This window comes from Gavia stellata, chromosome 5, assembly GCF_030936135.1.
Source record: "Gavia stellata isolate bGavSte3 chromosome 5, bGavSte3.hap2, whole genome shotgun sequence".
In the NCBI taxonomy this organism is placed as follows: Eukaryota; Metazoa; Chordata; class Aves; order Gaviiformes; family Gaviidae; genus Gavia; species Gavia stellata.
This window is the reverse complement of record NC_082598.1, coordinates 33,972,515-33,982,680: the sequence shown is the minus strand read 5'-3', so window position 1 is coordinate 33,982,680 and position 10,166 is coordinate 33,972,515. Positions and strand designations below refer to the sequence as shown.

At 39.2% G+C, this 10,166-nt stretch overlaps 1 protein-coding gene across 3 annotated transcripts in view; it reads left to right on the top strand.

Moving 5' to 3' along the window:
* The first annotated feature begins 220 nt into the window (after positions 1 to 220).
* Positions 221 to 10,166, top strand: part of MTUS1 (microtubule associated scaffold protein 1) — a 94,000-nt gene continuing 84,054 nt past the window's right edge. For all 3 annotated transcript variants that reach the window (XM_059817551.1, XM_059817549.1, XM_059817550.1), the window contains exons 1-2: positions 221 to 2,275; positions 4,443 to 4,638. In XM_059817551.1, coding sequence (XP_059673534.1) covers positions 221 to 2,275; positions 4,443 to 4,638 — 2,251 coding nt within the window. The remainder of the gene's footprint in view (positions 2,276 to 4,442; positions 4,639 to 10,166) is intronic.

The following is a 10,166-nucleotide window of genomic DNA, read 5'->3' as shown; positions in this document are numbered from 1 at the left end:
TCCTGTTTTGGCTAATTGTTTTTAATTTCTTTTTAATTCCAGAACTTCTGAATCCTCTTGGGAAACATGAAAACAAAACACTACTTTTTAAATACCTTTTAGGACAGTTGACACTTTCCAGGGAAAAGCTGGGTTTTTTTCTGCGAAGTTCAGAATAATCTGCTTTCTCTGGGATTTTAAATAAGTAAAAATGAAAATAGTTTGAAATTTAGCCTTCAAAATGAATGTTGAAAAGTCAGATGACAAAGCAAAGAATGGCTTGAAGTCTTCCTTACTTATAAGGGATGAAAATGGAAATAACTGCGCATGTGACAGAGCTACACCTTCCTCAAAGAATTGTGCCACTGAGATACACGGTAATGCAACTGACCAAAACATAGTGACTGAACATGAAGATGATACCGTTCTTGAAAATCAGAGTGACTTCAGATGTATTCTTTTAAAACAGCAGTGTATTGAAGAACTTCATCTGCAGAAGACACCTGGTAAATACAACTGCACAGGAGCTTTCTTGGGAGATGCAGTTGCTGCATGCAAGTCTTCTGTGACTGAACAGACTTGTGTGTATCCTTTGAACAGTGACTTGAAAGAAACAACAAACTTAGTGAAAGGTAATGTTGCTACGGCAAAAATGCAAAATCAGAGTATCAAACAACTGGTGCCTTACAGTCAGATTGACTCTAAGTGTGTATTACCTCTTCCTGCTTCAGAGCAGAACACACAGTCCCTGGTAAAGGACAGGGCATGCTGCCACCTGAGCACATTGGATGTTACTAATGTTATAGGTGAAACTCTGGGAACTGATCAAAGTGGTGACATGCAGCTGAGGGAAACGTTAATCTCTTCTGAAGTATGCACGAGAGAGAAATTTGATAGAACCAGCTCAGAAAGAACACCTAATTTCTCCTCTGCAATAGTGGCTTCAGAATGCCCAGATGCATTTTCAGAACTTGAAGTATATCGTCCTGCCTCTGCAGGTGTTGAACACTATCTAAAAAACACTAACGAGACTGATAAAGAATCACAGGAAACAGAAGCACAGTCTGTAAAACTAGCTGCTGGATGTATAGCTCCTTATAGGAGAGATGCATTATCACCATGCATTCATATTAATGAAGACGACCAAGTGAAATCCTTGCAGGATACCCTTGACCATGATGAAACTGGGAATTCCAATGCTGAAACATACATGGATAGTCCTGTAAGTAATATGCACCTTCTTCCAGTAGATAAAGTGGATGGAGAACAACTATCAAAGAAAACCAGTGAACCCTTAACCAAAGAACAAAGTATCTCTGGAAACACTACTCTTCAGGATATGCACACCACCTCTTTCATATCTTGCAGTGTACCAAAATTTAAGAGGACTGTTATGCCTGAGCTGAAATGCGAAGCAACTTTTGTGGTCTTCAGTCCTATGGCTGATGAAAGTGATTCTGCTCTACGTACTTCAACCCCTAAAGAACGATCAAAAAATACGACTTTTTCTGTTTCAGCTTTGGCAGAACATGGAGACCAGTCTCCTAAACGAAGACCAAACGAGGCGCTTGTAGGAGGACAGAATAGAAGGCCTTTGCTTAAAGCTAGTTCAGGTCAAACCGCAGGAAAACCAGTGGGCAGGTCTCCTATTGTGTCAACAATAACCAAAGGGAAGAAATCTGAGATTGTTAGTTTCCCCAAACCTAATTTCAAAAATGTTAAGCCAAAGGTTATGTCTAGGCCTGTGCTACAGTCAAGAGAGAGTGCGGCATTAAAACAGTCTGCCCAGTCCCCTCAACTAACAGCTGTCTCCTCATCTTCACTGGTTGCTTCCCCGAGGCAGTTGTCCCCCTCTGTAAAAGTGCTGAAAAAGAAAATAGATCTAGCTAAAGGTACTAAAGTGGAATTGCCTGTGAATAAGCCCCATAAGCTACATCTTAACAAACACCTCTTCACTAGCCAAGTCGTACATGCCACAACACATCCCAGAAATGCTTCCCACAAGGCTTCAAAGACAGCTGTGTTAAAACAGAATCCGGAAGACATTGGCAAAGCAAGCTCTACCCATTCGGCATGCTCCACAGTTTCTGCTGCGCTTCCAATGTGTGTAGAAAACCCGAAAGAGATGCTGAATGATAAGATGGAAAGTTCAGACTCTTTAATGCAGCCCTGTGCTCAAGACTTCTCTCCGTCTGGAGGTGAAAAACAGCAAAACGGCAACATGGGAATTTTTCTGGAAGCAGCCTTGTTAAAAGATGTGGCAAATGAAACATCTGACCTACACTCTGTTCCTTTGGTAAGCTTTTTTTCTTGACCTACTTAATGATATGTTTTGTACATTTGGGAAAAGGGAATTCTGCATTGCACAGTGCTGAATGGAAATTGTGGAACAGGTTTTGTGTCTACAAATGTAACTGTAGTGTTGATTTCGAAGGTTAAGTCTCTCCCTACTAAAGGGAATGAAGAAGTACAGTTTTACAAACTGGTTGCACTTGGCCTCAAGTGCTATTTAGTGTCTTCAGCCTTCATCTTATTTCATGGTATAAATTTTTTGGTAAAGTCATCTTAAGACAATGTAGTTGATAAGATTTCTAATAAAAGCAAACAAGTCTTAATTTAGTCTAACTGGTATAATTGCATAATGTAACTTGATAAGGTCTTTCTAAATATAGCTTTTAATGTGCGCTTTTATCAAGATAATTCTAGTGGTGCTGTAACTTTAAATAGACATTAGAGATAAATTGCTGTTTTCAGTCTTTTTTCTTTCAAAACATGTTTTAGTACTAAAGTACACTTCAAAAATTTACTTACAGAAATATTATGCCTATATTAACAATAATACTAAGTCACAGAAAACCCCAAGACCAACGAGTTGGTCAAGCGTTTTATTTTTAACATCTTAATTTAACTGTCTGCTTTGAATAATTTCAGAGTTTGTTTACTTGAAGTAGAACCAGGACTTATTAGAATATTTAGAAGTAGCCAGGAAATATTTCTCATGCAGAGGGCATATACCTGGTTTTGGGCAGTCAGCCAGCTGGAAGGTGCAAACTTCCTGGCCGGGAGGTATGCATGTGCTGGTTGGTTGGGAAATATTTTCGGACGAGTCAGCTGCCTGTCAGGAGAAACGTGCTGCTTTCAAATACTCTGAAAGAAGGTTAAAAGAAAAGGAATGGTGAGAAAGAAGGGAAGAGCTTTGGGGCTGGGTTCATCTTGGGAAACGTGGTAGGGACACAGAGTTGGAGTCTTGAAGCTATATGGAGTCCCTCCTGTTGTTTGCTTGTGGGTTCAACAGCTTATGTTAAATCAGTGAAATGGAGGCAGCAGCTGTTATCAGTAAAACTGGTGTCATCTGAATTTTTGTCAGGCTTTACTGATTTGCCAGAAAAACTCCAGTAAAGCTTATATGGAGGAATTTACTTCAGGTAAAACAGAAACAGCTCTCCATTTCTGAAACATTACAGAATAAATTAATAATATAATTTATTTATTATAATAAACAATTTAACTTGAAAACCTAAATTAACATGAAAGCAAGGATGGTCTATTTTTAGTCTAAAGTCTTTCAGAGCTTGGATTCTGCTTCACTCCTTCCTTTTGGTGCTGAGGGTTGGAGAGAATGCTTTTAATTCACCCTGTTGCCAAGATGGAAACCTTTGTGGTATTAATTGTTCTGCTGGTACCTGGAAAATCCATAGAGCAATTTCTAGAAAATGTGCAGTAGACCAATCGGCTGGACTAAACTTAGTAAGTGTTCTTCTGAAAATGAAGGTGGGGATTGGAGTCAAAAGTGGCAAGTGCATTAATTGCATAATTAATATGCAGCACTAAATTTCTGCATATCGGCCTGAGTCACAGAAAAGCATATGAAGACCTGTATGTTCTTATGAGTTTACCTTTCTAGCCTTAACTTTACAGCATGAGTGGTCATGAATTAGTGCCTATATAAACTGGAGCAATAATTCTGTATGAAAGACAGATGAGTGGTACATATAAATCGGTTATGTTAAACCTGTCCTGGGTCCACTCCTGAATTTATGTCATCTATGGCACCTGGATGTGAAAGATTTTAACCTGTTTCTGTGTTGTAACTGACAACCTAGACCAAGAAACCTATTGGAAGGGCTGGTAAAGAATTAATCTTGAGATTAGGTGCAGTCATGTAACTGAATGGCTTAATTAGAGTTTGGGGAGGAAGAAACTCTGATGTAAAATGACCTCTGTAACTTCTTTTAGTGTGTACTAGTGATTAGCTTCAAACTTACAGTATTGTGCTGCTGAGGGCCATTCAGGAGATGATTCCTGAGGTCCCGAACTGCAGATGCGGACAATGTGGCAGCAAACAGCTAAGCATATCCCTTACCTGTGTGGTCAGTATTTGATTACAGATGATGGAAAGGGTCATCTTCAGCTTCTCACAGGGGTGGTGTGTGTTTGGTTTGGTTTTTTTTAAAAAAAAACAGATGCCTTCTGTGAAAGATGAGACACCACAAGAGAAGAACATACCGAAGAAAGTCCCAATCACACTACGAAGTGTATCAGCTCCCAAGGTTAAAATGGTGCCATCTGTGTTGCCCTTGAAGAGAGGATGTGAAAATAAAGCTACCTGCACAATTAAAGCACCTTCTCACAAAGGAGCGGTTCTGTCATCAAGCTCTGGTAAGAGAATTTTTCACTGGAATACTACCACTTAACCAGTTTCTTCACATTAAATATGACATCTTAATTTTCTTTATGACAGAATGTTTAGGCTGGTACAGAGCTGTATTTTTGGTGCTGAATATGATTCTATCTAAATTGCTAATACAGGGCAGGGGGAAGAGGCAGGTTACACCCTATCATGGTAAAATCTCATCTTGTAAGGAGTGTGTTTAGGAGGACGTGGTGTTATTAAAGAAACAATATTTATATATTATTTATAGTTTTGTTATAGAACAGTACTTTGCCGAATTACAACTAAAAATTACTCAAAAGATGTAAAAGTGAGGAGGAGAAAATACAGAGCTCAGGTTCAAAGCATTTACGATAAGCTACTGTATGCTATCCCAATGGGAATAAGTCCTTATTTCAGGACATAGCATATTTTGTTCAACCTAATTTTGGTACAGCTCTATAGTTTCTAGAAAGAGGAGAACATAATCGAAGGAGAGACTACTGCTTCAGCTGCTACTTAAGCTCAGACTGATTAATACCAAGGGTGGTGGTGGGGTGAATCTCAAAACTAGTCTGTAGGCTGCTGTTCAAATCTGGTGACGGGAAACTACTTTCTATAATTGTACTGTAGAGATTCAGTTAAAAAAGCACATAACCTACAAGAGAATTTCTAAGCGTGGCAATATAGCTAATGGCAAAGGTAGCCTGGCTGTAAATGACTACACTACAGTACGCTGTAATTTGGAAAGTGTGCACACCCAGCTATACCCAGTAAAACCTGTTTGTTTTTTTAACCCACTCAATCTTAGATTATAGAACAGGCCGAAATACTCCTCTTAATTACATACAGGTGGTGAAGCATGATAAAATCTGTATCTGTAGTCCTTTGTGGAATGAGTCCCTCAAAGAAAGTGGATATAGGTTATTCTCTGACTTGATCGTTGCTCATGTGAGGGACTTGCTCAGTGAACTAGGGACCTGCTTGTAAGCCACCAATTTCTTGGAAGACTTATCACCTCTCTAAATACTACTTTAGAGCTTTCCTAGCTGTAATTATGGTCTTAGAACTGAGATGGCTATAGATACAGATGTGTATTTGTCCCTTAGATTATTAATCCAGGGTAGATTTATGACACCATCATTAGAAATAAATGTAAGCATGGCTGGGTTATAGGAGTAACTTCTTCCCTTCATGAAAAATCAGATCCACTTTCAGAAGTCGTTTGCTGTTGAAAATAAAAACTTCTACTCCCGAAGTTTCTTTAGCGAAATCTGTCACTCCTTGACTCATTGTATGTTGAAATTACGGTAGTCAGTAGAATACCTTTCAAATTTTTCCTATTGGAAAAAGGCTGCTTAAGGTAAAAGCATGAAGCAGCACCTCAACATTTCAAACTTGTGCTATGATCTGATGAGACTGGAACTTTAATGCTGCCCATGAGAGAAATTTTTTTTTCATGCCCCTCTCCCTAGCCCCGCTGCCAACACCCACTGTTCCTCGCACATCTTACCCTTCATTTTGCTTATGCAATGTTTTGGTGCTACAAAGTAGGATTTGACATATGAAACTATATGAGGTTAACTTCCCCATCCCTTGCCAAGGGAATTCTTAAACATGGTTCCTTGCTCTCTGGTAAACATAATACTGATGCAAATCAGAGGATGGGAGTACGGAGTGGGAGAAGCAGGAGTAGGGAAAGGTAGGAGTTACTTGGTATTGCTACCAAAGCCCCGCTATATTACGTGACCACACCTTTCAGGTAAAAGCCTATCCGCTGCTGCTTACCCCATCTGTTTTTAAAGTTTTTGAAGTAAAACTGTACGTACACTTGCTGTGGCCAAGTGGCACCTTGTAAACGAAACCAAGTTACCTGTTTTAGCTAAAGCCTTCCTGTAGAGAATAACTTTTTTTTCCAGTTAAGTCATTTGAGCACTTTGGTATTAAACTTGTGCTTTGGTATAATTCCAGCAGCACAGGTAAATAACTCGGTAGCTGTACAGTTGTTTCCTGTCAGGATTTCTTCAGACTACAGACAGACTAGCTAAATCCAGGATGGAAAGGACTTTTGGAGGTCACCTAGTCCAGCCCCCCTTGCCTGTAACTGGGTCAGCACCGAATGCAGACTAGGTTGTTCTGGTATTTGTCAAGCTGAGTCTTAAAAATGTCCAAATTCTAATGACCTCGTTGCTTCCTGAGGTACTAACATAAACGCAGGTAATTCTTAACCAGTTGCTGGCTGTATTTGTGTTGTTGGGCAGGAAGACAAATCAGTGTAGTGAGTCTAGTGAGTCCATTAAATACTCTGAACAAGAGAAGTGCTGGTATAGCTTTGTGTCATCTCTCAAATGTGTATGTTGATGGACAGAAGCAGGCTGTCTGTCCAAAATGTATTACTGTATGTGTTATTCCCAGAAGAAGAGCTTGGGAGCAGTGGATTGTATCATGCCCTGTCGTTTTGAGTGGGAAGCAGGAAACTCCCCTATAACCAAGAAATAAGAGAAATGTCCTATATAAAACACACATTATAAGATCCTTGCAACTTGGCAGGAGTTGAGATTTTGGTGATTTTTTCTCACTTGTAAATGTAAACCGTAAGTTTTCAGTGGTAATGCACTAGCCCAACAGGAATTATGTCTTCTAAGGAAATTGCCTGATACTCTCCTGAACAGAAGACAGCAGAAGGAGAGGAAAACTTGTATCTCAAGCGTTATATTTTTGTGAGGTTATTTGCAGAGCACGTTAAGCTAGAAATAACTTCTTAATTTATTTCAAAATGGTTACTGACCACTGTTCACCAGTGTTGGTGTATCTTGGCTGGAACTCGGAGTTTTTGCTGAATTAGAAATTGGCTCTCTAAAAGGTGAGCCCAACTTGATTGAGTATACCGAAGTGGCTTGTGAAATGGCAAAGCCCCTTTCTGCAAGAAATCTAGAAATCAGGTTGCAGTTGCAAGCTAGACACCTCAAAAATATTTCTGTAACTGTTCGTCTCCATTCAGTTATAAGAGAGAATCACCTGCAATCACTCTTTCTCGAACAAAAATCTTCATTCTCTACAGGTAATTTTTCCATGGTCATGTGCATAGATTTCTGTAGTACTGGATGGCAGGCAGTATGCCTTTTGCTATGTTAGTTTTATATTAGTGAAAACATTTATTAGAATTCAAGACACAGAATAAGGTGTTTGAGTTACCTAGTTCTTACTGGAAGGCGTGTGTAATTTTGGATCCCTGGTTCAGGACTTTGAACCGGTCCAGAAATGAAAGCAACTATTGTTTTCGTTCCCAGCAAACACACACAGCCTTCTAATTGGATGTATATAACCACTGTGGAGGTGTAATAGCCTGCTAATAGTTGAGGTATTAGGGCTTGGGAAGTCATGTCTTTTTCTCACTTGAAGGGAAGGGTGGAAGGGGACTGGAGAAGCCAAGGAGATTTGGTGGTCCCATGGAACGTAGCTTCAAGTTCTTCTACTGTCAGCCTGCCCCAGCAACCTCGTGCTACCACCCGTGCAGTTGGATGGAAACACTGTGACATTTTGAGCCATGGGAAATGGTTTGATTTGTGTTTGAACAGTGTAAAACAGGTATATAAATGGTTTACTTCACATTTAAAAATGTAAAAGCCCACCACTGCGGTTTTTTCTCTTAGTGCTGACTATAACCTACCTGTAAGTATGTCAAGGCATGGAACTTTACCTGTAAGTTAAGATTTCTGATATGCTACTACTTGACCTACACTTCTGCCTTAAAATAATACCATTGCTTTCAATTATTTCCCACTGTATGAAGCTTTGCATTGTTGTTGATCTCCTAGCTATGAAAGCTCTGTCAAGCCTTATGCGTAATTGAAAATATTTGGGGATATGAAACCATCAAAAATATTATTCTTCACTTTCTGTTAATGACTTCCAGAAATTATTGGAAGCCATGTAAATCATCTTTGTAACCAAAATATCTTTCACTGTCTGATAGTTATTTCTGACATTTTAGGTACCATTTTGTCTCCGATATAAGTCACTGATAACCAAGTAAAGCTCTGTGCTTCACTTTTCCATAAGTCTAGCCCAGTGGTAGTCCCTCTTTCACTTGCTAATATTTTCATAGCGTTTAACTAGAGTAATGAAAGCTTGGGTAGTGAGAAACTCAAAAGTCTGAATTCTGTGTTTCCTTGAAGATGATTTTGGACAAGTGAGACCTTCTCCTTCTTGAAAAGTTGATCATACTAAGGGACTTTCCTGGTGCTGTGCAACTAACTGAAGCACAGGAAAAATAATTCCCCATATGGTACAGAAATATGTTTAAGTTTTGTTAGACTACAAAATATTTAGTGATACTTTGAAATACTGATTTGCTTGTTTGTTCATAATTGTTAAATTAATTCTCTTTCATTTTGGCTTGATAGATACTACGCATGTTTTGCAAGCCTTACATAGGATTCAGCATAAAAACACCCATTTGGGATAAATTATTTCCTATTTAGTTTTGTAAGTCAAATGGACCATGAGGAAACAAGTAAAAGCAGAAGGCTTTTTGTTTGTGAGGTAATACGAGATCTGTTTCAATGAATGATTTCAAAGCAAGTTGATTTACCTCTGCTTTGGTAGCCTTAGGTGTGGTCTTCTGAATTTTTTTGGGGTAGGGGAAGAAATGGGGAGATGGCAGCGTTTGAAGATGAACTTAAATGATTTTTATTCCAAAGTCTATGGTATTTCCAGTATTCTGTTGACTTCCAGCTTCCAGAAGGGAGCATTTCATGCTGTCAGCTTTGTTTCTGGTGCCATCAGTGACCATACTTTGGAAACACGTGAGAACTTAATTCCCTGACTTTTTACAGGTGACTTGTGACTAGCCATATATCAGGGTTTTAATGTGTTATACCTGTAGAAAGAAATGTGTTCATACTTGCAGAGGCTGATACTAGCAGTCCACATATCAATGCTGTCAGAAATGTGGATGCATCTATAAGAATATTCTCCTTTAGGAGTGAGGTGTGCACCACTTCCCTGCAGGGGAATTTCTTGGTACCTAGTCATTTACTTGCAAGGACATGCTGGTGTGTCTTCAAATAACTCTTCGCCTGTACTGGTTGGTTCTGAATTCTCTCGGGATGAAGGTTAAAGAGGAGAGAAATAGGAATCCTTGTCTTCCTGAAGAAAATCGTATTTATTTTTTGCTACAGTGAGGTTCCTTTTTTGTGCAAGCATTGCACAAACTCCTGCAACAGAAAACTTAAAATATTTATTGATAACAAGGGTATAAAAGCTGAAAACTATCAAAAAATTCTCCGTGCGTAACATGAAGGGGTGTGTGGTATGAAGAGCTGGACAATAATGAAAAATATATTTGGATGTAGTTGGTGGTTTTCTTTTGCCTCAGCTTTCCTTGTAGTATGTTGATTTGACTTCTCCTTGTGCCCACTACTCCTAAGTGAACAGAACTTTCCGACAGCTGTGTTAAAGCTAGTGGTCGGGGTTTGTTTGTTTAAGTCAGGATGCAACCAGCTTATGACAGTCTCCTAGCAAAGCTGGAGTG